We start from the raw sequence: 27,762 nt of genomic DNA on the forward strand, positions 1-27,762 counted from the left end.
GCAATCACACGTCTTACTCCATGAACAGCTTAGCCACGCCCCCTTTTTTATTTTCAAAAATTTCAAACAGACTTTTTTCATGTTGTCATTATGATTTGAATCATGTGCGCTTGCATCAGCCAAGCTTGAACCTTCGTGCGCATGCGTGAGTTTTTTCACGCCTGTCGGTTACGTCATTCGCCTGTGGGCAGGCTTTGAGTGAGCATTGGTCCACCCCCCTCATCAGATTTTCATTGTCAGGGAAATGCCTGAGCGATTGGAGCAGCGCTGAATCAAATTTTTCCAGAATCTGTGAGAGACAGCCCAGTGGAAACCATTCAGAAGATTCAGACAGCTTTCGGTGAGGATACTCTGGGCGTCACACAGATTAAGGAACATTACAACCGGATTAAAGACGGCCCACAGCGGAGGAGGGCACGCCGCGCTCCGAGCGGCCATTGACAGGCTGAAATGACCAGATCATTTCCAGAGTGAACGCTGTGTTGATCCGGGATGTCGTCTGACTACCAGAGAAATTGCAGAAGAGGTGGACATCAGCACTATTGTGACACATGCCACTGTTACAGGAGGTTTTGTAATGAAAGATGTGCGGAGGAATTTGCGCCTCAGGACGGAGCCGCAATGGCGCACAACAAAAACCACATTAATTTATTTTAGGTGGGCGTTTAATAAACTTTAATTTAAAAAATAGTTTAGCCAACTTTCTGTTTGGTGCTTTTTTGTGACATGATGTGCATGGCCAGTTTTCAGTGTTAACCATGTAGACAGTAATTAGCTTTTATGAAACATTTTGCACAGCGTTATATTAAAACAGAAAACTGTGGCACTTGTGGAAGCTTAAAAAAATCTGCTTGTTTAAATCCAGGCAACTCTGCAGTTAATTTGTTTGTTGCCGTCTGTGATTCCTGCTCATTAAAATAACAATCTATCATTTCAGCCTCTCACTAAAAACTGTGGAACACCCAGAATGTCACTGACTGTCCATGTTCATGTTCAGAAGTGCTGTGTGTTGCTCTCTGTGTCCCATTCTCACACTCAAAACGGAAGCAGGAAAGATCTCTGTCTGAAGTCCCTTAAAGTTCTGAACATGCACAAAACTTTATGACAAACTTTGCGGACATTGGCTGACAAGGGACTCATTTTACTTGATGGAAATAGGACTTTTGTCGGACTCCTTCATCATGTGACTGCGGCTTCTACAAAGCTAGGCAAATTGTCACAGAACACTTTCTGTTTATTACATAAGAGTCTTTCACAATAAGAGCACAGGACAAACAGATGATATCTTACACAGAAGAGGAGAAAAACACTGTGAAAACTAATTTTTGCTTTTTGCAATGTGCTGGGGGGGGGTCATCAAATCAAATCAATTTTATTTATATAGCGCCAAATCACAAACAGTTGCCCCAAGGCGCTTTATATTGTAAGGCAAGGCCATACAATAATTACGGAAAAGCCCCAACGGTCAAAATGACCCCCTGTGAGCAAGCACTTGGCAACAGTGGGAAGGAAAAACTCCCTTTTAACAGGAAGAAACCTCCAGCAGAACCAGGCTCAGGGAGGGGCAGTCTTCTGCTGGGACTGGTTGGGGCTGAGGGAGAGAACCAGGAAAAAGACATGCTGTGGAGGGGAGCAGAGATCAATCACTAATGATTAAATGCAGAGTGGTGCATACAGAGCAAAAAGAGAAAGAAACACTCAGTGCATCATGGGAACCCCCCAGCAGTCTAAGTCTATAGCAGCATAACTAAGGGATGGTTCAGGGTCACCTGATCCAGCCCTAACTATAAGCTGTAGCAAAAAGGAAAGTTTTAAGCCTAATCTTAAAAGTAGAGAGGGTGTCTGTCTCCCTGACCTGAATTGGGAGCTGGTTCCACAGGAGAGGAGCCTGAAAGCTGAAGGCTCTGCCTCTCATTCTACTCTTACAAACCCTAGGAACTACAAGTAAGCCTGCAGTCTGAGAGCGAAGCGCTCTATTGGGGTGATATGGTACTATGAGGTCCCTAAGATAAGATGGGACCTGATTATTCAAAACCTTATAAGTAAGAAGAAGAATTTTAAATTCTATTCTAGAATTAACAGGAAGCCAATGAAGAGAGGCCAATATGGGTGAGATATGCTCTCTCCTTCTAGTCCCTGTTAGTACTCTAGCTGCAGCATTTTGAATTAACTGAAGGCTTTTCAGGGAACTTTTAGGACAACCTGATAATAATGAATTACAATAGTTCAGCCTAGAGGAAATAAATGCATGAATTAGTTTTTCAGCATCACTCTGAGACAAGACCTTTCTAATTTTAGAGATATTGCGCAAATGCAAAAAAGCAGTCCTACATATTTGTTTAATATGCGCATTGAATGACATATCCTGATCAAAAATGACTCCAAGATTTCTCACAGTATTACTAGAGGTCAGGGTAATGCCATCCAGAGTAAGGATCTGGTTAGACACCATGTTTCTAAGATTTGTGGGGCCAAGTACAATAACTTCAGTTTTATCTAAGTTTAAAAGCAGGAAATTAGAGGTCATCCATGTCTTTATGTCTGTAACACAATCCTGCAGTTTAGCTAATTGGTGTGTGTCCTCTGGCTTCATGGATAGATAAAGCTGGGTATCATCTGCGTAACAATGAAAATTTAAGCAATGCCGTCTAATAATACTGCCTAAGGGAAACATGTATAAAGTGAATAAAATTGGTCCTAGCACAGAACCTTGTGGAACTCCATAATTAACCTTAGTCTGTGAAGAAAATTCCCCATTTACATGAACAAATTATAATCTATTAGATAAATATGATTCAAACCACCGCTGCGCAGTGCCTTTAATACCTATGGCATGCTCTAATCTCTGTAATAAAATTTTATGGTCAACAGTATCAAAAGCAGCACTGAGGTCTAACAGAACAAGCACAGAGATGAGGCCACTGTCTCAGGCCATAAGAAATGGTCATGAAATTAATTAATTTTAGGTGTGAGTTTAAAAAAATATTTTATTTTGGGTGGGTGTTTAACCAACTTTCCTAAATAAAGTGGGTGGGTGGATGTTTGGCCCTGGGCCCTCAGATGCACAAATACAGTAATTTTTACAGAATGCTCTTTTAAATAGCTAGTATTATACTTCAACACATTTTGTCAAGTAATCCTTCAGCTACAGAAGTAATGGATTCATGTATGGCTTAAAATAGACTTTCTGCTCCTACCAGTTTGTCATACTGCTATTTTCTGAGTAAAGCCTGATTTATGCTTCTCCGTCTTCGCAGCTCCGTAGCTCTGCATCGCTACGTAGCTCTGCGCCACGTACCTTCTCAGAGCTCCTCTCTGGAGTCTCACATGCACCCCCCAAAAAATTTAACTACACGTCGAAACGAAGGAGACCGCAAGGGCTGTGTGATTGGTCACTTTTCTGGTTTCACTCCTTCCTCTTCCGTCATTTAAAAGTTTCTTCATGGATCAAATAGAGGAACATTTGGCAGAAAAGTCCACAAATATGACCAACTTCAACAACTCGGAGTCGAAAAACTACAAAGACGCTCAAATGGCCAGCATTTCAAGGAGGGAAATTACACATAATGTTGGTTTGGAGGTTGATGGTTGTATAAAGAAGTGGAGCTCATTGATGGACAAATTGGTTCAGAAAAAGGAGGAAGAAGGCAAAAAAGACGAGGAACAGTGGCTGTGCATGCAGAAAGAAAGTCCTTGCTTTGTGCTCCACGTCAGTCCCTGTACTATTCCAGCAGTATATTGCATTACGACACCCACCAACGCGACAGAGAACTTCGTAAAGGTCTCGTCCACGTCAACCTCTTTGCATGTCTACAGAGTTACAGAATTGTAGAAGCATAAATAAGGCTTAAGAGTTGCTCTTTCCCTGTGCGTAGATGGTGTCTGAATGTGTGCTGAGGCAGTGCTGTCTGTCTACTTATAGTAACCCTATTTCTAAAAGATTTGACACGTAACGGGACAAGTAGGTGTTTGTTTGCCACAATCGGCCAGCTGCTTTTGGCCCCGTTTCTGATACACTCCAGCAGCTCCTCAGAGAGGCTCGACATAAGTGACATTCTTCCCAAAGTTGTTTTCACATTTCCTTTTTAACACAGAATGGAATTTTTAGACCAACAACACTTGTGGCCTTTTTCTGTGGGAATGCATTTGTCACGTCCTCCAGAGACGAGCTAACACGGGGAGCATGAATGCAGATTGTATTTGTGTTACATATTTGGGTTAAAAAAGGAACCTGGAATATTTGGACTTATCACCTCATGCTTGTCCATGACAATGTTTCTGTGTTGCTGGATTTGTTATCTTTCTGCTTGCTGCAGTGCCTGTCATTCACTCATAAATCTTCAATTAGGCTTTAACAGCTGGCTCACTATTAAGATAAAAGTTGTGGTTGCATAAGTGTGATGTTGCGATTTATTTTTGAGGTATACACCTCTATAATTAAGAAGTTGTGGTCTGATGGGTGTTTATTTCCCACAATTTGCCCTCACATTCAAATTGTCATCTCAGTGCTGTCTAAACACAGAGGAAGCTGCACTGATCAAAGACACCAGCAGGCAAAAGGCTCAGAGTTAATGGAATAATTTAGAAAATAATTCAATATGAACTGACTGATGGATATTTTTTTTTTAAATGGCTCTGAGTGGAGTGCTTTTTATTTTTTGAAATCTTTCAAAAATGTCTCACCTTTCCATTATGGTCAACCTGAAGGATCATAACTGTAACCAGAAAACAAACACACAGCTTGCTGAGTTTTCACGGGTATGCTGTTTGGCACATTTTCATTTTCATTGTGGCTGCTGCTGCAGTTCATGTTGTAGTCGAGCAACAAAGGTCACGGACCTGCCGGGTTTGACCAGACGAGGTTCAGTTGCCCAGACTCCAGTTTCACATGGCTTCAGTCTATCGCTAGGTTAATGGGGCGTCTGCAGTTTGAAATATCTTACGGGATAGTCCAAGATGGAGCAGATTATTCTACAATTAGCAGATGTCTTTGACAACTAAATATATTTTGCAGCGATGAAGCGGTGAGACACTAATGGACTCTGCAGCATTTCAGTCCTCCACAGCTGAACATGCTTGTCATTCTGTCGGTCTCTCCTTTTCCATTTCAGAAATGTATGCCGCTTTGTAGATTTACTAAAAGTGGAAGAGGCTGCTTTACAATGTTAAAATATAAAAGCATTTTGGCTTATTAAAACCTTTCATCGCTTTTCAACCTTTCATGTTGTATTACCACTGACCAGTTTTTATGGCAGGTTGATGTGTTTTTAAAATTATTCCTTTTAATGCATGTGCATGATTTGTTTCTATTCATGTGGCTATATGAAAAATAAATTTTGCTGGCCATGTTTCAGAAGTTGGCTTGCTGGACTTTATTTTATATGGGCACTCATCTTGACAGATAATTTTGGACTTTCTTCATATCTTTATCTCATATTTGGGGTTGAAGGTGGGGATGCACGATCCACATTTTTTCACTTCCAATCCGATCCCAATACCTGAATTTGGATATCTGTCGATACGATCCTATTCTGACACCATAGCTCTGTTTGCTTTAACCCTTTGGAGTCTTGGGTATTTAATTTACCTTTAAAAAAAAACAGTTTACCTGTACACCAGGTATTCTTTCATTCTGACATACTGCATTAAAATAGTGACCCGAAATTCACCCCAAAACCTAAAATTCAAATTAAAAAGGTAGGTTTTTTTTACTGTGAAAACCAGAAATATGTTTAATGAACTATTTTTATAAGTTAGAATGCAAATATAAATTGTAAATTTCAAAAATATATGTAAAAATGTAGCATAAACAAAGTTATATTTAACAATTCACGTTAAAATGCAGAAAATGCTTCAGGGGGTTTTTGTGGCTATTTACATGCAATAAGATGCCACAGTAATTGAATTTATGCCACTCAGAAAAACAATTCCTGTCCAATGCACATCAGAAGCCCCCAAAATTTGTGCAGGTATTCCACCTCAATATCCATGTGTATTTTTCCCTAATTCCTTGTTTTTGTATCTTTTTTTTTATTTTTTATTGGTGTTGGTACAGACTGTCCTGACTGTGTTAAGTGGTCCCCCCCACCCAAAACAAACAAACAAAAAAAACAATAGAAAAGGTGTTTTGGAATTTGGGGGAAAGTATCTAATTGAACTCCTGTGTTCTCCACCCCTGGATCCTGCGAACTGCTGGGGCAGTGTGTGTCTCCACCCTGTTCTGTGCATCGCCTGAGTCCTAGAGAAGGAGGTACAACAAGCGTGTGGTCCAATCCACTGAGCTGATCTGTGTGCACAGATCGGTAGATCCACCTGCTCTCCCTCATTCAGAACAGTAAAGTCCATATCATCATCAGATTGATCACGCTCTGGTTCAGAAGCAAAAAAAAAAAAAAAAAAGAGACTTGACACACTGTTCCAAGATGCCTGATTATTTTGAGGCACTAAATAAATAAAATAACTACACCACACACTAACTACCCTTTCTGAAACACGCCACCACACACACACTAAAAACACACTTCAAGCACGGCAAATATCACACAACTTTCAAAACTGATCGCTTTCTGCTTTTCGCTCTGTGTGAAACCACAATTTCCCTTCGCTCAGCAATCAAATTACGTGGATTGAGGATTAGGTAATATATTTTACACCACTGGTAAAGAAAAACTTGTGTATTTTTTGTTTGTTTGTTTTTTACTTGTTTTCTGTCATAGACTGAAGAAAAGTCCCGTTCACAAAACGTGCGCGTGCACACACCCACACACACCCACACCCATCTGGGATCTGTGGGTTGTCATCAAACCCACGTGGGGTTGGTGATTTTTGATGGGTTAGTTCCTGAGTTTTCCACCAGTGGTAAACACCCTTTTTTTTTCCTGCTGAAGATGAAAGAGTCATATTTCTTTCCACCCTCTCTCTTCTGCAGCAGAATGAGGAAATGAGTCATTTTTGCTGCGAGTGTCTGTAAAACGCGCAGCAAATATGAGAATGTTACCCCACCCAAAAAACCCAGTCAAATTATTAATCATAATTCTAGTGATGCTTGTCTTATAAACAAAATTTAAAAAGTGGTGTACAAGTTGAATTCCACGCGTTTGTCACGCATTCAAACAGACAGAGAGGAGTGGATTGTGTGCTACATCTGCTTAATTAGGTCATGTGACTTTTGACGCGGAGGTGCGTCAATCGACTCCACAGGGTTATTATCATGATCATCATTGTTGATTTTATATGGTGATATTTTGTATCCCCAGTTATACAGCTTCATGATGAAGTGGTATAGAGGAGGACTTTCTTAAAAAGAAGACCTGAAAGTTCAGCTACAATTTGCCAGAAGGTACAGCTAAGATGCAAGCCTAGATTTGATGTTTTGGTGAAAGAATTAAGTACATTTATTTATTGTTAGTTAAGTGGCTTACGTTTAATGTCTTGAACACCAGATGGCACACCCGCTCTGACTACATGAAGCGTTTTCAGGACAGTCAAGGAGCGCTTTTGGTTATTTCCAAAACACAACAAGAAACCACCCAAAAGTACTTAATTTACTCATGTCTCAAGTCAGTCTTGGTAAATTGTCATATCGTGGTTGATTTTATTTTTCTGCTCCCGGTTAAAAAAATGTTTGCGTTGTTTATTGTGGCGCTTTCTCAGATGTTTGATTCAGGTTCCCAGAGAGTGTCCGCCTCTTGGTACAGTGGCTTTGCAAACATTGCATACTGCTGTCCTGGCTTTGCGGTGTTCAGTGGACATGTCAGTGACAGAACACCTTAATGCTTGCCTGTTAGCTGCTGCTAACTGCGGAAGAGACCTTGAATGGAGGCATCTCACATTACAGCACTCCTCGTCTCAGTGAGAGACATGCCTCAGTTCAGAAACCCCCTCCCCGCACTCTGCCGCAAACAGAACAGCCCTTGTGGTTCACAAACGTTTCACATAGTTTTCCTGGATCGGGAAACTCCACAGGTTGTATCAGAAATTTCCGACCCGTGAATTACGTTGGTATCAGAAGCCGGTGCCAATATTGGATCGGATCGGCCCCGTCCTTAGTTGAAGGGATTAGGAGTTCATTGTCTTGTGTAATACTTACTGTAACTGTCAGTCAGCTGTAATTGGTCATCAGTCACCCACAACCCTTCATTAAGTGGACAACCCATTCTACCAAATGAGGTGCAGTTATACCTGAGCAATAGTATGTAATTCTGGACAAATAAATAAAAATATATCATGTAGTCTTGTTCACCATATACAGATCATCACTCTAGATTGTTTCTTGTTGGGATGCAACATCTGAATAACTGTTACTACACAGACATCACCATTACATATGAACAGTATTTTGGATATCACTGTATGTATAATTCTGAGGTAGCTGTTCTCTGGCTGACATCTGCTTGTCAGGTGCAGCTTCATACTTAATGGCAACCATGGCAGGTCGTGAGCAGATCCCAAAAGGGCCTTGTAAGGTGCTGGCGGTAGCTGTGCAGCTTTTCAGTGTCCTGCTGTGTGCTTTGTGATTTCATGACTGCACAAGGGCCACTGAACGGACTCCATTCCTGTCTAACGGGGATTTTACCAACCCTATCTCACCAACTTGTTTTTTGTTTGTTTATTTTTACTTGTTTGGCTTGTCCTTCAAATTGAGTTTTGAACTGACTTTCATGGAAGAAAAAACCTGCATTATCTCTGGCCCCAAGATCGCATGGTCCACATGTGTGACAAGCTGCTCATGTGAACTGATCTGAATGAGGTACAGTCTGATCCACACTGGAAAGGAGAAGGTGGAAGTAATGTATTATTAAGCTAGATGCCAACATCCATAAAACAAGAAGATCTTAAATGAGGAGGATGTGGTGGGTCTTAAAGAATTCGTGAAACAACTCTCAAACTCAAAGACCACACTCTTGAGTACAGAGAGGGAATAACCTTCATGCTTCCTTGAATATCAAGAGAGGGTATAACTTTTATACTACTAGGCACTTGTTTGAACTTTGGAGGCAACCAGAGGCTGACAAAGAGGATGGCTGGGCTAAGATAAGACCGACTACAAGGTTTTACATACTCAAAAAAAAAAGTTTATTATACACAGACCTGTCGCGATAATTACTATATCAACTTATCTTTCACTATATAAAGATGAACATAATTTTGCTTGCCTCGATATATCATGTATCACCATTTCAGCAACTCTTGCTCCTTCTGTCTATCTCCCGCTCTCTACAGGAGGCGCGGTCACCACTGTTCTTTGTGTGGAGGACACGGCAACAGTGATTCAGCCAGCTGAAGCAAAGTCACTGCATTACTCTATCGTGAAAGTTTGGATGAACAAATTGAATGTGGTTAGCTTACCTTTTTCTTCCAAAATATGAATCTACAACCCCAATTCCAATGAAGTTGGGATGTTGTGTGAAATGTAAATAAAAACACAATACAATGATTTACAAATCCTCTTCAACCTATATTCAATTGAATACACCACAAAGACAAGATATTTAATGTTCAAACTGATAAACGTTTTTGTTTTTGTGCAATTATTTGCTAATTTTGAAGTGGATGCCTGCAACACATTTCAAAAAAGCTGGGAAAGGAGCAACAAAAGACTGGGAAAGTTGATGAATGCTTAAAGAACACCTGTTTGGAACATTCCACAGGTGAACAGATTAATTGGAAACAGGTGAGTGTCATGATTGGGTATAAAAGGAGCAGCCCCAAAAGGCTCAGCCATTCACAAGCAAAGATGGAGTGAGGATCACCACTTTATGAACAACTGTGTGAAAAAAATAGTACAACAGTTTAAGAACAATGTTTTTCAACTTTCAGTTGCAAGAGATTTAGGGATTCCATCATCTACAGTCCATAATATAAGATTCAGAGAATCTGGAGAATTGTTGTATGTATTTGGAGCAGGTCTGTGGGTTGACTATGACTGTTCTCACCATCATTCGCTTCAGCTTATCTGAGATTTTTCTTGGCCTGCCACTTCGGGGTTTAACTAGTACTGTGCCTGCGGTCTTCCATTTCCTTACTATGTTCCTCACAGTGGAACTGATAGCTGAAATCTCTGAGATAGCTTTTTGTATCCTTCCCCTAAACCATCATATTGAACAGTCTTTGTTTTCGGGTCATTTGAGAGTTGTTTAGAGGCTCCCATGTTGCCACTCATTAGAAGAGATGCAAGGAGGGGAAACATTAGCAAATGGCCACCTTAAATACCCTTTCTCATGATTGGATTCACCTGTGGAAGGAGGTCAAGGGTCAGTGAGCTTACCAAGCCAATTTTGTGTTCCAATAATTAATGCTAAATGTATTCAAATCAATAAAATGACAAGGGTGCCCAAATTTATGCACCTGTCCAATTTTGTTTAAATAATTATTGCACACTTTTTGTAAATACTAGAAACTTCATTTCACTTCTCAAATATCAGTGTGTTTGTCTGCTATATATGTATTTAACTGAAATCTCTGATCCAGACAACCAATGATTTATAAAGGAAAATCATGAAAATTATTATGGGTGCCCAAACTTTTACATACAACTGTATATAAAGCTGACTGTGTGTGTGTGTGTGTGTGTGTGTGTGTGTGTGTGTGTGTGTGTGTGTGTGTGTGTGTGTACGCTATGCACAGCCACAGTAATTAAGCAATTGACACCAAACTTGGTATGGTGACGGGGCACCAAGGGGGAGGTCACTTGGGCGCTTAAGTTGAAAGCATACAAGCACAAACACACACACGGTCAGCTTTATATATGAGATCATGACCTGCTCCGCTATGCACAGCCACAGTAATTAAACAATTGACTCCAAACTTGCTATGTTGACTGGTGGCTCCAAGGGGGAGGTCACTGGGACCCTCACGTTGAAAGCGTAAGTGCGTGAACACACACACACCCACACACGCATGGTCAGCCTTATATATTAGATCACAACCTGTTCGGCCATGCACGGCCACAGTAATTAAGCATTTGGCACCAAACTTGGAATGGTGACCGGGGGCACCAAGGGGGAGGTCACTGGGGCCCTTAGGTTGAAAGTGTACGTGCACGATCACACACGCACATATGGTCAGTCTTATATATTAGATCACGACCCACTCATTGGAGCCCTTATTTTTGCAGTTCATGTGGTACTCAGGTCAGGTAGTATTTGGCATTAAAATATGGTATTGACCAGTTTTAAATGACTTACAAATGGTAAAAGACTTCATTGGCAATAGTTATCATGTTTTTAAGTGTATTATTTTCTAAAAGTAGAAAGGGTATAAATATTGGTTTGTTTTATAAGACACACTTAGAATTTGATAAATGTACAGTGAAAGCAGAATTAAAGTCAGTTAATGCAGACACAGTCCATTTTTGGAAACCTATTACAGACAATACATACAAGATAGTAAATAAATTTTAAGTCAGAGTCACATTTCAGAGTGGCCTTTTATTGTGGCCAGCCTAAGGCACACCTGTGCTGTAATCATGCTGTCTAATCAGCATCTTGATATGCCACACCTGTGAGGTGGGATGGATTATCTCAGCAAAAGAGAAGTGATCACTAACACAGATTTAGACAGATTTGTGAGCAATATTTGAGAGAAATAAGTCTTTGGGTATATAGAAAATGTTTTCAATCTTTGAGCTCAGTTCATGAAAAATGGGAGCAAAAACAAAAGTGTTGCGTTTATATTTTTGGTCGGTGTAGTTAAACTGAAATAAAAGGGTTGCATTCTTCAAAAACTGTTGAGGTCTAAGGTTCTAAAAATATCTATATTATAATAGCCAAGTGGCCTCTATTTTTCATTTGTCTTGAATTTCCTCTGTGTGTATGCATGCGTGTATAGCTTACATTACGGCAAAACTGGGGAAAGCTGACATTTGCCATGGGATTCCCTGAGGGATTTCCTCAGGAGCAGCAGCAAGAAGTAAAACTTCGAGATGATGGCGATTATTGCGATGATGATGACTACGATGACAGCAGCGGCTCATTCGGTGCTGGGCTCTTCCCTCTTCACTCACTGCTTCTGAGGGAATCCCCCAGGGAATCCAGGGATAGTGCTGAGCGGTGTGCACAGGAAATGTGGTGTACGGAAGACCACCGCTCGATAGTTTGATAGATAGATAGATAGATAGATAGATACTTTATTGATCCCAGAGGGAAATTCAAGGCATCCAGCAGCTTACACATTAGACAAGACACACACATTGCACCAGACACACAAAATAGGGTTAAGTAAATAAAAGAAAAATGGACTAATCAATAAAAGCTACTAACTAAAAATAAAATAAATTTGTGTGCAAGTGCAGCATTCAGTCTCAGAGAATATGACGGAGGAGTAAATGTAGTAGTGCAGTAGTGAGGAGGTAACACAGATGTAAACAGTACACAATGGGAACAGTGTAGGTTGTGCAAAGAAGTAAGCAGTGTAAACAGTGTTGGTAGTGCAAAAGAAAGCAATAAAAGGTCAAACAGATGTGTCACAGGATTATTTCTTACTGAGATGGGAAGAGTTGAACAGTCTGATGGCCTGAGGGACAAAAGACTTCCTGAATCTGTCCGTGTGGCAGGACTGGGACAGCAGTCTGCCGCTGAATGAACTCCTCTGCCTGATGATGGCGCTGTGCAGAGGGTGCTCAACATTGTCCATGATGGCCAGCAGTTTACAGAGGGTCCTTCTCTCTGCCACTGATGTTAGTGTCTCCAGCTCTGTTCCCAGCACTAAACCAGCTTTCCTCACCAGCCTGTCCAGTCGCCCAGCGTCCCTCCTCTTCATGCTGCTCCCCCAGCAGACCACCACAGAGAAGAGGACACTGGTTACCACAGACTGGTAGAACATTCGCAGGAGTTTATGGCAGATCCTGAAGGACCCTAACCTCCTCAGGAAGTACAGTCTGCTCTGTCCCTTCCTGTAGAGGGAGTCAGTATTGGCTGACCAATCCAACCTATCATCCATAAGTGTCCCCAGATATTTGTAAGTCTGGACCACCTCCACATCGACCCCCTCAATGGAGACTGGCTGCAGAGTGGGCCCGGACCTTCTGAAGTCCACTACCATCTCCTTTCTTTTGGCAATGTTCAGCTGCAGGTGGTTTGATTTGCACCACTCCACAAAGTCCTGTATCAGGTCCCTGTACTCTCTTTCCTGTCCCTCTCGCACACATCCCACAATAGCAGTGTCATCTGAAAACTTCTGCATGTGGCACGACTCCGAGTTGTAATTGAAGTCTGATGTGTACAGAGTGAACAGAACTGGAGAGAGCACAGTTCCTTGTGGTGCTCCAGTGCTGCTGATCACTGTGTCCGAGGTGCAGTTACTGAGTCTGACGTATTGTGGTCTTCCAGTTAGATAATCAGTGATCCAGGTGACCAGATGAGTGTCCACCTCCATCTCCATGAGCTTGTCTGTCAGTAGCAGGGGCTGGATGGTGTTGAAGGCACTGGAGAAGTCAAAAAACATGACCCTCACAGCGCTGTTACCCCTGTCCAGATGAGAGTGGGCCCGGTGAAGGAGGTAGAGGATGGCGTCCTGCACTCCCACCTTCTCCCTGTATGCAAACTGCAGTGGGTCCTCAGCATATCTGACCTGAGGTCTGAGGACGCTCAGCAGCAGTCGCTTCATGGTCTTCATCACGTGGGATGTCAAAGCGACTGGCCTGTAGTCATTCAGCTCCTTCGGGTGTGCCTTCTTAGGAACTGGAATGACACAGGATGTCTTCCATGTGACTGGGGCCTTTCTGAGACGCAGGCTCAGGTTGAAAACATGCTGGAGGGGCTCCCCCAGTTGGTTGGCGCAGGCCTTAAGCATTCTGGGACACACTTTATTCGGGCCTGCTGCCTTCCTGGGGTGGAGTCTCCTTAGCTCTCTCCTGACCTGGTCTGCTGTGAAGGAGGGAGGACAGTGAGAGTGGGTGGTTGTTCCGGCTGACTGTGACGATGATGATGATGGTGGTGAGAATGGTGAGGGTGAGGACGAGGGCTGATCCACTGTGGGTTTTGGTGCTGACGGTGATGATGATGGTGAGGGTGAGGGCTGATCTGCTGGGGGTTTTGATGGTGATGAAGTGATAACTGCTGCGGGAGGGGTTGATGGGGGGTTTGCAGAGGTAGAACAATCAAACCTGTTAAAAAAAATCGTTAAACTGGTTTGCTCTGTCCACACCCCCATCTACTGGGCTGCGGCTGCTGCTTTTGCAGCCTGTGATGGTTTTCATTGCATCCCAGACCTCCTTCATGTTGTTGTCTTGCAGCTTTCTCTCCACCTTCTTCCTGTAGGACTCCTTGGCCTCTTTAAGGCGAGCCTTTAGTTCCCGCTGTACACGCCTAAGCTCCGTCCCATCTCCGTCTTTGAACGCCCTCTTCTTTTGGTTTAGAAGATTCTTGACATTTGATTCTTGAGGCCAGTAATGGCACCCGTCACGCCAGTGTTAGGTCTTCCCGGAGTCAGGTTGTTTTGGGAATGCAGCCCAAAGCGGGTGGTAAACTCCATCTAATTACGAGTAGTAGTATTATGTATTATCATAGTAATATGCTTAAATTCAATGAGTTGTCTCGTCTGATCTGAGGTTGTTGCTGAAAAGTGTTGTTTTTTTTGTACATGGCCCTCGGGGGAGGTCGCGGCGCTCTCAGGAGGGTGGGGGAGGGTGCATGGAAGGCTGCAGGCAACCCCACCACCGGAGACCATCACGCGCCAACCGCTTAACCCACAAAGCGGGCAGGTGATGTATGGTGGTCTAAAAAGTAGGCTGGAGGCTAGTTAAGCGAATTATTTTAACAGCACAAACCAGCACAAATGTAGCACAAACGAACAACAGTGCTATTTTAATATTTTGAATGGGGGGCAGCTTCACCTCATGCTCAGTCCTGTTTTTCAATGATCACTTGTATCCCATCAAGTACAACATGGCTGCAGTATACAAACGTTTCAACATATTGTGAAGAAAGCCTTATTAATAGTACAATTAATAGTGCAATTATTGAAAATATGCCCTGTCTTCCTGCCTGTCTCTCTCTCTCCTCTCTCGCTCACTCTCTCTGTCTTTGTCTCTCCCTCCTGCTCCCCTCACCCTCTGTCTCTCTCATTTCAGTGGAGCTTTATTGATGTTGGAAACATACGTTTACATTGTCAAAGCAAGTGTTACATAGAGCAACAAATAAAAAAATTAAGAAGATGTACATTAACTTAACAATATTCTTCAGTAAATAATTGTGTAAATAGGAGATGTGGGATTGAAATAATCCTAAAAATTGTGCTTTCGGTGTAAAAATATTATACATAGATAATACATATGCATACATAGATACATCTCTTTATCTCTCTCTCTAACACACTACTGTTGCGGCATATCGTTGACAATATGTACCAATGTTCATGCCACATATTATCGCCGGTGCCGTCAACTATGCACAGTGTCACACCTGGCATATATTGTCACTGGCAAGAATATGTGCTGGTAGGTGACAATATGTGCTGTAAATGGCATGCATATATTGTCCCTGGCGACAATATATGCTGTAACAAGGTCTAACCTTACCAGTCCCTATATAGAATACACAACAATACACACACACACACACACACATATATACAACCCCTGGCAAAAATTATGGAATCACTGGCCTCGGAGGATGTTCATTTAGTTGTTTAATTTTGTAGAAAAAAAGCAGATCACAGACATGACACAAAACTAAAGTCATTTCAAATGGCAACTTTCTGGCTTTAAGAAACACTATAAGAGATCAAGAAAAAAAATTGTGGCAGTCAGTAACGGTTACTTCTTTAGACCAAGTACATGGGAAAAAATATGGACTCACTCAATTCTGAGGAATAAATTATGGAATCATCCTGTAAATTTTCATTCCCAAAACTAACACCTGCATCAAATCAGAACTGCTCGTTAGTCTGCATCTAAAAAGGAGTGATCACACCTTGGAGAGCTGTTGCACCAAGTGGACTGACATGAATCATGGCTCCAACACGAGAGATGTCAATTGAAACAAAGGAGAGGATTATCAAACTCTTAAAAGAGGGTAAATCATCACGCAATGTTGCAAAAGATGTTGGTTGTTCACAGTCAGCTGTGTCTAAACTCTGGACCAAATACAAACAACATGGGAAGGTTGTTAAAGGCAAACATACTGGTAGACCAAGGAAGACATCAAAGTGTCAAGACAGAAAACTTAAAGCAATATGTCTCAAAAATCGAAAATGCACAACAAAACAAATGAGGAACGAATGGGAGGAAACTGGAGTCAACGTCTGTGACCGAACTGTAAGAAACCGCCTAAAGGAAATGGGATTTACATACAGAAAAGCTAAACGAAAGCCATCATTAACACCTAACCAGAAAAAACAAGGTTACAATGGGCTAAGGAAAAGCAATCATGGACTGTGGATGACTGGATGAAAGTCATATTCAGTGATGAATCTCGAATCTGCATTGGGCAAGGTGATGATGCTGGAGCTTTTGTTTGGTGCCGTTCCAATGAGATTTATACAGATGACTGCCTGAAGAGAACATGTAAATTTCCACCTTCATTGATGATATGGGGCTGCATGTCAGGTAAAGGCACTGGGGAGATGGCTGTCATTACATCAATAAATGCACAAATTTACGAGGTCTATTAGAAAAGAAACCAACCTTTTCATTTTTTTTTAAAAACTATATGGATTTAAATCACGTGCGATTATGTCAGACAAGCTTGAACCCTCGTGCGCATGCGTGAGTTTTTTCACGCCTGTCGGTTGCGTCATTCGCCTGTGGGCAGGCTTTGAGTGAGCACTGGTCCACCCCCCTCGTCGGAATTCCTTTGTCTGACTTCTTCCTGAGAGACTGGCGCTTTGCTTGATCAAAATTTTTTCAGAAACTGTGAGACACATCCAAGTGGACACCATTCGAGAAATTCAGATGGTTTTTGGTGAAAATTTTAACGGCTGATGAGAGATTATGGAGTGTTACTGTCGCTTTAAGGACTGCCCACAGAGCCGGATGGCGCGCCGCGCCCCGAACCGCCGTCGTCGGCCTGTTTCAAGCTGAAAACTTCCAAATTTAAGCCTCTGTTGACCCAGGATGTCGTGAGAGAACAGAGAAGTTTCAGAAGAGCTCGGGATCAGCAGTTTATCCGGACATTCCACTGTTAAAGGAGATTTTGTAATGAAAGACATGCTGAAAGATTCGCGCGTCGGCACCCAGCCGCTCTTGGCGCGGCGCCACAGCAAAACACCTCCATGTTGATAACCATTTGTAAGATTCAAGCAGTTTTCGATGGCTTTCAGTTGAGTGAGTATCCGAGAAATTGTTTAACAGCTGGGCATGTTCAAACTTGTCCTGTAATGCTTCCAACGGAGGTGTTTTGCTGTGGTGTCGCGCGATGAGCGGTTGGGTGCCAACGCGCGAATCCGTCCGCACATCTTTCATTACAAAATCTCCTTTAACAGTGGAATGTCCGGATAAACTGCTGATCCCGAGCTCTTCTGAAACTTCTCTGTTGTCTCACGACGTCCTGGCTCAACAGAGGCTTAAATTTGGAAATTTTCAGCTCGAAACAGGGTGACGACGGCGGCTCGGGGCGCGGCGCGCCATCCGGCTCCGTGGGCAGTCCTTAAAGCGACAGTAACACTCCATAATCTCTCAACAGCCGTTAAAATTTTCATCGAAAACCGTCTGAATTTCTCGAATGGTGTCCACTTGGATGTGCCTTACAGTTTCAGAAATAATTTTGATCAAGCAAAGCGCCAGTCTCTCAGGAAGAAGTCAGACAAAGGAATTCCGACGAGGGGTTGGACCAGTGCTCACTCAAAGCCTGCCCACAGGCGAATGACGCAGGGTACAAGCTTGTCTGACACAATCACACGATTCAAAGCCATATAGTTTTTGAAAAAATAAAAAGGTTGGTTTCGTTTCTAATAGACCTCGTACGTTGATATTTTGGACACTTTTCTTATCCCATCAATTGAAAGGATGTTTGGGGATGATATCATTTTTCAAGATGATAATGCATCTTGCCATAGAGCAAAAACTGTGAAAATATTCCTTGCAAAAAGACACATAGGGTCAATGTCATGGCCTGCAAACAGTCCGGATCTTAATCCAATTGAAAATCTTTGGTGGAAGTTGAAGAAAATGGTCCATGACAAGGCTCCAACCTGCAAAGCTGATCTGGCAACAGCAATCAGAGAAAGTTGGAGCCAGATTGATGAAGAGTACTGTTTGTCACTCATTACGTCCATGCCTCAGAGACTGCAAGCTGTTATAAAAGCCAGAGGTGGTGCAACAAAATACTAGTGATGTGTTGGAGTGTTCTTTTGTTTTTCATGATTCCATAATTTTTTCCTCAGAATTGAGTGATTCCATATTTTTTCCCTCTGCTTGGTCTAAAAAAGTAACTGTTACTGACTGCCACAATTTTTTTTTTCCTGATTTCTTATAGTGTTTCTTAAAGCCAGAAAGTTGCCATTTGAAATGACTTTAGTTTTGTGTCATGATGTGTCATGTGATATATATATATATATATATATATATATATATATATATATATATATATATATATATATATATATATATATATATATATATATATATATATATATATATATAATATATATATATATATATATATATATATATATATATATATATATATATATAATATACCCTATGCCCTACTTGGCACTATTTATATTGTTCTCATCTTTATTAAAAATATTCCTCTTAACTTTTTCATCATCTCCCCCTGTGGTATTGAAACTGGTATTGAGTATTTTTGTCATATCTGTATCATGGTTGAAATTCTAGTATTGTGACGACCCTACAAGGTACTGCTATTTTCTATGGTCTCTATATTTGTGTTCCATTTCATTACATAATATCAACGATTATTTCAGGATCACCAAACCGCTGACATTTGCTGACTGTGTTGGAGATGAACTGCCTCTTGGGTGGGAGGAAGTTTACGACCAGCAAGTGGGAGTTTACTACATCGATCATATCAACAGTGAGTACAGCCCCTTTGTTCCTCCAGTAAAAAGCTGTGTAGTATACCTAACTCCAATACATGTGAACATGAAATTTCACTGCAAAAACTCCTGTAGAAATTTGTGGTTAGCTCACTAAAGTATTGCCACCTGCTGATTAGTTTCTATTTTCCAGGACTCTGATTTGTCACGTCAGTGTCTCAAAGGTGCCATAAGAGGGCCATGAGGTGTTTTGGAACAGTGTTTTCATTTATGTCCTCTTTGATTGACAGAGACCACCCAGATGGAAAACCCGCGGACTCAGTGGCGACAAGAGCAGGAGCGCATGCTGAAGGAGTATCTTGTAGTGGCCCAGGAGGCCCTGGAAGCCAAGAAGGAGATCTACCTGGTCAAGCAGCAGCGCCTGGAGCTGGCTCAGCAGGAAATGTTGCTCTTCCACGAGCTCTCAGAGGACAACCGCTCTGTCGCCAGCAGTAAGACATGTTAACATATTACAACTTAGGGATGGCACTCCGATACATCACCAGTACTGTGAAACAAGTATTTTGCTCCCAAAAAAGGAAAACAATCATACCTTTTAACAGGAATTGAATGTGCAATAGAAGACTCATGCTAGTTTTAAATTTTTATGTATTTATTTATTTATTTTAACTGTGTAGTAATTTTTTTGCCAATATAAGATTGACAGTTTTTTCTGGCTTCTTTTTTATATGTGCTTGGGGTCACCACTGCAGATCCGATATGGATCTACTGATTTGGTACAGGTTTTACGTAAGATGCCCTTCCTGACACAACTCCACATTACATGGAGAATTTGCGCAGGTGTTCTTGAACTGGGAATATTCTGTTTTCAGAGTAAGTGCACTAACCACTTGACCGACCATGCCCAGACTGATACTGATCCAAAATATCAGATCGGTACACTCTAATTACAAACCAGCATGTTGCCAATGGGGATCGACGGGCTCTAGATTGGGTAGTGTTTATAAAATAGTTAGCTGACATTTTTCAAGGGCGGTAATAAATTATGCAAAGTTTCGAAAATGAGTTGGAATGGCACGTGAGTCCAGAATGTTTTAGAACCTTAGACTTAACAATTTTTAGAAGAACTCCACTCTTTTATTTACTGTTAATTACATAATTTTCTTAATCTTAATGTGTTTAGAAATTGTTTAGGTTCTTGTTATGTATACACATACATTATTTTTATAATTATTGTAATCAGTATTATTATTATTTTATCATTGCTTCTTTTTTGTCATTTGATTTGTAAATGGACCACAATGGAAATAGGTGTTTTTGCTTTTTTTGTGCCAGCCATGCATTTTTAGCGTATTTGCAATTATATTATGTACTTACATTGAACTTACTAAATAAAATCACACATGCATGCACATACACACGCACTCACGCTTTTAATATTAAGATGATTTGCCGTCCCCTGCTGGAATGGCGTGTGAGTCCAGAATGTAATTATCAGTGTCCATTGTTCAGTGTTGTTAGCTAATATCCATAGTTTCTCTAAAAATATTAGTCCTATCAACGTTCCATTTTGGTTGGCGTTCATCCTCGACCCAAAATACATAAGCATACCTATACGACAAATGTCAGCTCTCCCCAGTTTGTCCATGATTGAAGTTATATGCACGCATACATGCGCACAGAGCTGTTTGTCTTTTCTGCCTTCTGCCGCAAGCTGACGCACAAACAGGTGGTGGTGGAAGACATCAAACACAGTACAGTTTTCACTCATGGTAACAGCAACATGACACTTAGCTAAACTGACTAAACCAATTGAACTACAAAAACACATTAAATCAGTAACATTAACAACACAGTTAAAATAAAATAAATCACAATAACATTTAAAATCCCAAAACCCTAAAGTCCCATGGTGCATTGCAGCAAATGTCCATTGTTCACTGTCGTTAGCTAATATCGCTGATTTCTCCAAAAATATTAGTCCGATCAACTTTCCATTTTTGCAGTGTTCATCCTTGACCCAAAACGCATAATGGCAAATTCCAAACGGCAAATGCCAGCTCTCCCCAGTATGTCTGTGATTGAAGCCAACCATACTCATGCACGTGTACATGCACACAGAGGCCACTTGGCTATTATAATATAGAATAGCCGTTTTTGGTTCATTCCAGCATTGTTGTTAACAACTTCCAGCCATCTGCCATACACTGGGCATCTGTGAGATTAACAGAGAACAAAGGCTGATAGATGATATGGAACCCCCTTTGCTTTTTGCTGTTAGGTGTTACGTTTATGTGATCATTTGACTAAGCACTGTACCCCACCTCTCCTTTCTATTCATATTTTTACAGCACTCTCCAGCTCATCCTCAAATGCGAAATACGACCCTGACCAAATCAAAGTGGAAATAGCTTGTCGACGAGAGCGGGTAAGTCATTATCAGAACAATGGGCAGCAGTAAGGGGCCCTTCTGGCTGAAAGGGGCTGGGGTGTGGCCCCTACAGGATACTGTAGCTCTGGCCTGGGGCCTCTAGAGGATAAGGGTGAGGTCATCATCAAAGGGTCAAACTGAGGCTAGGTTACTGACTCATTGGGCCAAATGCGCCATTTGTTTATGCATACTTTTATGGGTCATGAGTATTTCCTGGATTTGGGGCACTTTTAACCTAAGGTCTGCTCTGTATTGTAGTTTTTACTCTTAAAAGTTCAAGCTACCAATATAATTTTTTTAAAAAGTCAGTTACGTGGAAAATGTAATGTGGAAAATGTAGATTATCTACAATGTCTGTTTGAACCCATTCATGATGATACTGTGTCTGTTTGTCTAAGAAATCATGACAACCATTTGTTAGTTATCATGATCACGGGGTGTGTCATTAATCCTTGTGAACTAGCCAATAGTATGACTGAACATTGATGTACAACCTCCATTCTTCAACTGTTCAAAGATCTCAGCCACCCCATTGGGATTTAATTCTTTTCTGGCATATCGTCAGTAATTTATTTATTTTTAAATCAGTTAAATCAAATGTTGACAACATGATCTAAATTAAATACAGAGATGAAATACAGAATGATATATGGTAAAAATTCTCAAATGATTTACCATTTCCGGGCTATAAGATGCTCCTTTTTTCACATGCTTTGAACACTGCGGCTTAAACAACGATGCGCCTAATTTATGGATTTTTACAGGCTTTCTCATAAGTCAGAATAAGTCAGTTGATGCTGTCCATTGATTCGCTGAATGCTGTGGTCCTCATGCAGCGTAAATTCACACACAAAATAAATATAAAGTCTTACCTGTTCGTTTTAGTGGCTTCATCATCACGTCCTGAAGAAATTATTCACATAAAGCCTCCTGATTTTTACAAAACGACATCTGAAAATACTTTAATTCCTTGTCGTGGCTGAAGAAAAGTCCCTTTCGGGCAGTTTGCTCCGTCAGATCAGTCAGCGGAGCCTTTTCCCCCCACCCTTCCCCACCAGGTCTCTGTCTTTTTGCTACAAGTTGAAAAAGTCACAGCGGCTCATTAATGTCTCATTTACCACGGACACCTGGCGATCCTGGATGCACGCGATGAAATTATCTCATGATCCACAAAGAAAAAAAAAGTTAAACAGTTCTCTATGTGGAGCGGAGACGCCGCACACCACCGTGCGCGCTCTGGATGCCGTGCTGGTCGTGTAACACTTTATGGAAAAAAGCATTTACAGTATATATTTAATTAAAAGATTCAGACAATTTTTAAAAGTTAAAAATCTTTCTGTCTAACATCTTTCTGTATAAATATCTCATGTTACAACGTGGAGACCTGTGGCTTATAGACAAATGCGGCTTATTTATGTACAATTTTTTTTTTCTTTTTAAAATTGGTGGGTGCGTCTTAAATTCAGGTGCGCTCTATAATCCAGAAATTACAGTAATTATAACAACTAAGTAATGACTTTCACATCCATTTCACTTTAGAAAATTTTGGGGATGTGAACAAGAACATTTACAAGTCACTGAATATCATTTGCACTTCGAAAATCAATTATTAAAGGGGTGAACCCACCTACTACAATTGTCAGTACAACACTAAGACAATTTCCTGATACAAAATGTTCCTGTTGTGTCAGGAAACCCAGGTTTATTGGGTGGTTTGTCTTCTGGACACATGGACGGCATGCCAGCAACAGGGGAGGCCTGTCATATGCGTGTCCAGAGCATTCGGATAGGGTTGGGGCTGTTTGAAACAGAAATTTATCTGTGTGTCTGTTGGATTTATATACAGATCAGTGGACACAATTTTTACACATTCAAGGACACAGTCACACAAACATGGACGTTTTCAGCATCACATTCATGGTGGAATATTGGAGGTGTGGAGATCTTGTGGTATGTTGTAGAACATTCACTTACACTGATTGTGAGAAGGAGGGTGTACGGATAGCTCCGGTTGTGAAAATTGGCAAGTGCTCATTGTGAAGAGCTGTAATCCAAGCACCATACATACAAAAGCAGTCATGTTGATTTTTGTTTTTAATCTGTATACTTAACCATGGACTATTTTGCACTGCCTATATTCATGCTTGCATTCTGCAAGTAGTCACAGGGCTAGAATGCAGTTGAGGGTCGTCACCTTCGGCGTGAAGCCAGACTGTTCCAGTCACTGAGCAGCGAGTAACTGGAGCAGACTCCCCTTCAGAGTAATTCTTGCAAGCACCTTACTCTGTACAGACAGCAGTGTGATACATCTATATGTTCACCCTTTTTCTTTTCAGGTTGGGACAAGTCTGTTCTTCAAGTCTGTAGGGATGTTATTTGTCTCCCATATTGAAACAATGATTGTTTGCAATGCCAGGAGAACAGCAACCCACCCACCTGTAGTTGCTCAGTTCCAATGCTACAGATTCCTCGAGCTTTCCCTGCCCGCACCCGTTTCATGGCTTTTGCGATCTTAGCAAGATATGGTGGTTCACAATCGACTGGAGAATACGCTATAAGAACCCTTGTGCCAGAGATGTCGAACATCCCAGCAGGACGATCAACCTTATACAGTTGCACAAAGTAGCTGGCTCAACGTAAGAGACAGTACAGCAGATGCATCTGTCATGGCTGAACAATCTTCCTCCATAATTACAGTGGTATGAGGTGTAGGTTTGTATCAACAAAGTGCTTTGATTCCACCGTAAGCGGGTCGAGGGTCACAAGACCACAGATGGTGTCAACTGATCATAAATTCCTCAAACAAACACCTCCTTGTCCATTGTCGGGGCCATCATAGCCCATGTTCCTAACGCCCTGTACAGCCTCAGATTTCCATCATGATTAATAGCATTTATTAAATTGAACAGTCATGTCACTTGCATTTGGTTGCTGTTGCATTTTTGTGCTCACTCTGCATACGTCTGCGGCAGATCTAGTCAGCTTTATCGCGACGCGGGAAAAACTCCTTTGGGAAATTTGTGCTTTTACTCAGCACCAAATGAAAACTCACTCAAGAGAAAACTGGAATAATCAGTATTTTCGCTTTTCCCCAGTTAGTTAGGGGTGCTGTCTCAGTAAGACCATGCAACAGAACACCTGCAAGTTGGGTAGACCCACGGCAGCAGACTTCCATTCCCGCAGCTCACAGTGGTCACACTAGTCAAACAGACTGGCTTTGCGGGTGTAATGCACCTGGGCACAATCCACACTGCACAGTAAGAGTTCACGCAAAATGAGCAATTCCATTACTGCTAATTTCACTGTTGAAAAAAAACCCCACTGTTATGGGCATGGCAGTGCTTTCTGACATGAACCTCTGACATACTGCCAACTAATTATGACACACATCTACGTGGCAAATGTGTGTGGGTACATTGTGGAAAAAATTGTCAGGGTGTGTCTGCGTATGTCACATAGCGTGCTATCCTTGGGTGGATTCACCCCTTTAAGAAATGGAAAGGGCGTGACGCAGTACGATAAATCTGTCCCGAGCAGGCTGCCCTCAAAAACTGCCTGACTGTGCAAAAAGGAGAATAGTGAGAGAAGCCAGGAAGGTGTTACAAGCTCTCGTGGGTGTGATTGGAGAGATTGTGCACATAAAATATTTTGTCTTTGGCTTCTTCAGTTACAGTATTAGAGTGACAAAAAAGAGAAACGTTGTTTAAAAGAAGACGTGAAATACAGACTGGAGTCTCCAGTGTAACATTTCATCTGAATATTGTATTAATTTTGTTAAATTAGATGAGTAATTACACAACTACTTATTGACATTTTTTTATAATTTCATTGGGATCAGTCTGTAGGGATTTGGTTTCACTTAGCATAATTTTTTCAAAAGTATTTTTTGCAGAAGTCACTTTTTTTTTTAAAGGTATGCAAACATGTTAAACAAGTTAGAACAAGATCATGTCATTTATTGATCTTTTTAGTCATTTTATTGTAGGACTGATTTATGGTCACGTGCCTAAACATTTTGCACAGCATTATTGTATAATGACACAGGTGTTACAACCTGTGAAGTGTTGGTGGGACCTTTGGTAATTCACCTGCCTCTTATTAGAACAGAAAAGCTTCAGTATGCAAGTCCTTTTGTGATATGCACATGAATATCTGTGTATCTACAGTCAGGTTTATAGGCATTTGGACGGTGAGACAATTTTTGTAAATTTGCTTCTGCATACCACCACAAAGGAGTTGAAATGAATCAGTAATCGATTTGTAGTGCAGTCGTTTTGCTTTATTTTTAGTGCCTTTATTTTTAGAGTTCATAAGTAATTGGACAATCTAAATGCACATATAATCATTATTTTTATTACAAATCATCAATTTTACTACCAGCTTTCTTTAGACAAGTTGGGGGATGCGTACATGAACATTTACAAGTCAAGACACATGTCTTGGACTTCATTTACATTAATAATAGTACGGTAGAGTAAAATAAAATACAGTCACCAGTTCACACATTACAAAAAAACAACAGTGAAATTTCATGATTACACAGTACAATCACAAGATCCAGTAGAACTTATTTCTATATCTTTTTTAATTGCCTTAAATTTCCCCAGAGATACAAGATGTGTCAATTTAAAGTCCATCTGCACATCATTCCAGGTAGACAGGGCAGAAAATTTAAAAGCCTTTTTGCCCAGTTCGGTTTTGACTCTCGGGACCTGCAACTGTATGATGTCCTGAGAGTTAAGGCCATATCGGCTGATGTTTCTACACATGTAGGAGCACAAATATGTGGGCAGAAGTCCAAGAATAGATTTTTAAATAAAAAATCAGCCAGTGAGGGAGTCTATGAACATACAAAGATGGACAATGTGCGACAGCATATAAGGGCCCTGTCCCACTGGCGTTTAGGAGGATTTGCGTATGGATTGCGCACAAAATTGGCCCATATTCGCCAAACATCCGCAATATCCGTGTAACATGCCTGTATGAGTCGGCTGTCATCCGAATACGCCCGTGATCATCCGCAGAGGCACGCATGTCTGCAGCCAGGATTTTTGAGTAGCTCAAAAATCTGGATGCAGATAACATCCGCCTTACATACTCCATACATACTCAATTCATACACAGTGCATACTCACTCTATGCGCTGTATATCTGCTGTTAACCGCTGATATCCGCAACTGACAGGGATTTGCGGCTTGGCAGCGGACTGGGACAGTGTGTAAAACAGATATATATCGTGCCTATCATGTCCACATCACAAATTAAAATATGTTGTAACAAATGCATACAAATTGGCCACGAATAAAGCGTTTTTATTACATCTGCTTTGCAGCTGATTTGCGGACAATCTGTGAATGCATAACAAACACGGCACGTAAACCCAAAGTACTATATGTGGCAGAAAGCGACATACCTGCCAGTCAGTGCCGGTCCGGCTATGTAAATCCACAAAGACATAGCTGCTGTCATCGTGTCTCCTCCAGGACTTTTATTTAACACCAACAAAAGGAAGAGTTGCTGTTTAGCCACAACTCACACTGAAGTCTGTTTTCGGTGACACTCTCAAAAAAACAAAAAAAAAAACAAAAACAAACAAACAAAAAAAAAACACCGTCTCACACCCCGAGCGGCTCCCCCCCTCCCGCTCCCCAAACTCATGAACAGTTAACCCTCGAATGACAACATGACAGCACTTGCTCCAGAGCCTGTATTGTTGGTGTGAATACTGATGCTGACGGCCCGAGTGCGCTTATTTTATGACTGCAATGCAGATGCCGTGCATGTGCAACACGTGCGCGATGCATTCATAATACACCCATAATACTGCCGTGATAATCTCAATGTGTTGGATCATTTTCCTCACTGCATGTGTTATATAACCGTGATTGTTCATCATGTATTCGCGATATGTTATTAATATAACCAAAATTTCGTACTGGGACATTTGTCATTTTTGGCCATTTTTGTTGTGGATGACAACGAACGCCCGCAATTTGTATACTCAATTCATGCGCAATTGTCCCCAGTGGGACAGGGCCCTAAGGAACAGTGATGTACATGATAGCTGCAACCAGTAATAAAACGTAAAGCACATTGGTATACAGTATCCAATTTCTTTAAAAACTGATCAGGAGCATTCATAAAACCCAAGTCTCCATAGTCCAACAAAGGTTAAAAAAAAAAAAAAGTTGTGGTGATCAAATGTTTTCTGACTTGCAATGAAAAACATGATTTATTTCTAAAAAGAAGCCTAATTTTAGTTTCATCTTAGAAACAAGTTTATCTATGTGCAATTTAAATGCCAGGGTCTCATCAAGTAGAATATCTAAGTATTTATAAGATGTGACCATTTCAATTTCAACCTCATGAACAGTTGACAAACTCGGAAGATG

The 27,762-nt window shown here is 41.2% G+C and overlaps 1 protein-coding gene across 4 annotated transcripts in view; it reads left to right on the top strand.

The window, feature by feature from the left end:
• wwc3 (WWC family member 3) overlaps positions 1 to 27,762 on the top strand; it is a 181,101-nt gene that overhangs the window by 41,116 nt on the left and 112,223 nt on the right. For 3 of the 4 annotated variants that reach the window (XM_034180588.1, XM_034180589.1, XM_034180590.1), the window contains 3 exons: positions 18,868 to 18,977; positions 19,230 to 19,430; positions 21,291 to 21,367. In XM_034180588.1, the coding sequence (XP_034036479.1) occupies positions 18,868 to 18,977; positions 19,230 to 19,430; positions 21,291 to 21,367 (388 nt within the window). Of the gene's footprint in view, positions 1 to 18,867; positions 18,978 to 19,229; positions 19,431 to 21,290; positions 21,368 to 27,762 lie in introns of those variants that run through there. The other variant, XM_034180591.1, reaches the window with a different exon arrangement.

This window comes from Thalassophryne amazonica, chromosome 10 (assembly GCF_902500255.1).
Source record: "Thalassophryne amazonica chromosome 10, fThaAma1.1, whole genome shotgun sequence".
Lineage (NCBI taxonomy): Eukaryota > Metazoa > Chordata > Actinopteri > Batrachoidiformes > Batrachoididae > Thalassophryne > Thalassophryne amazonica.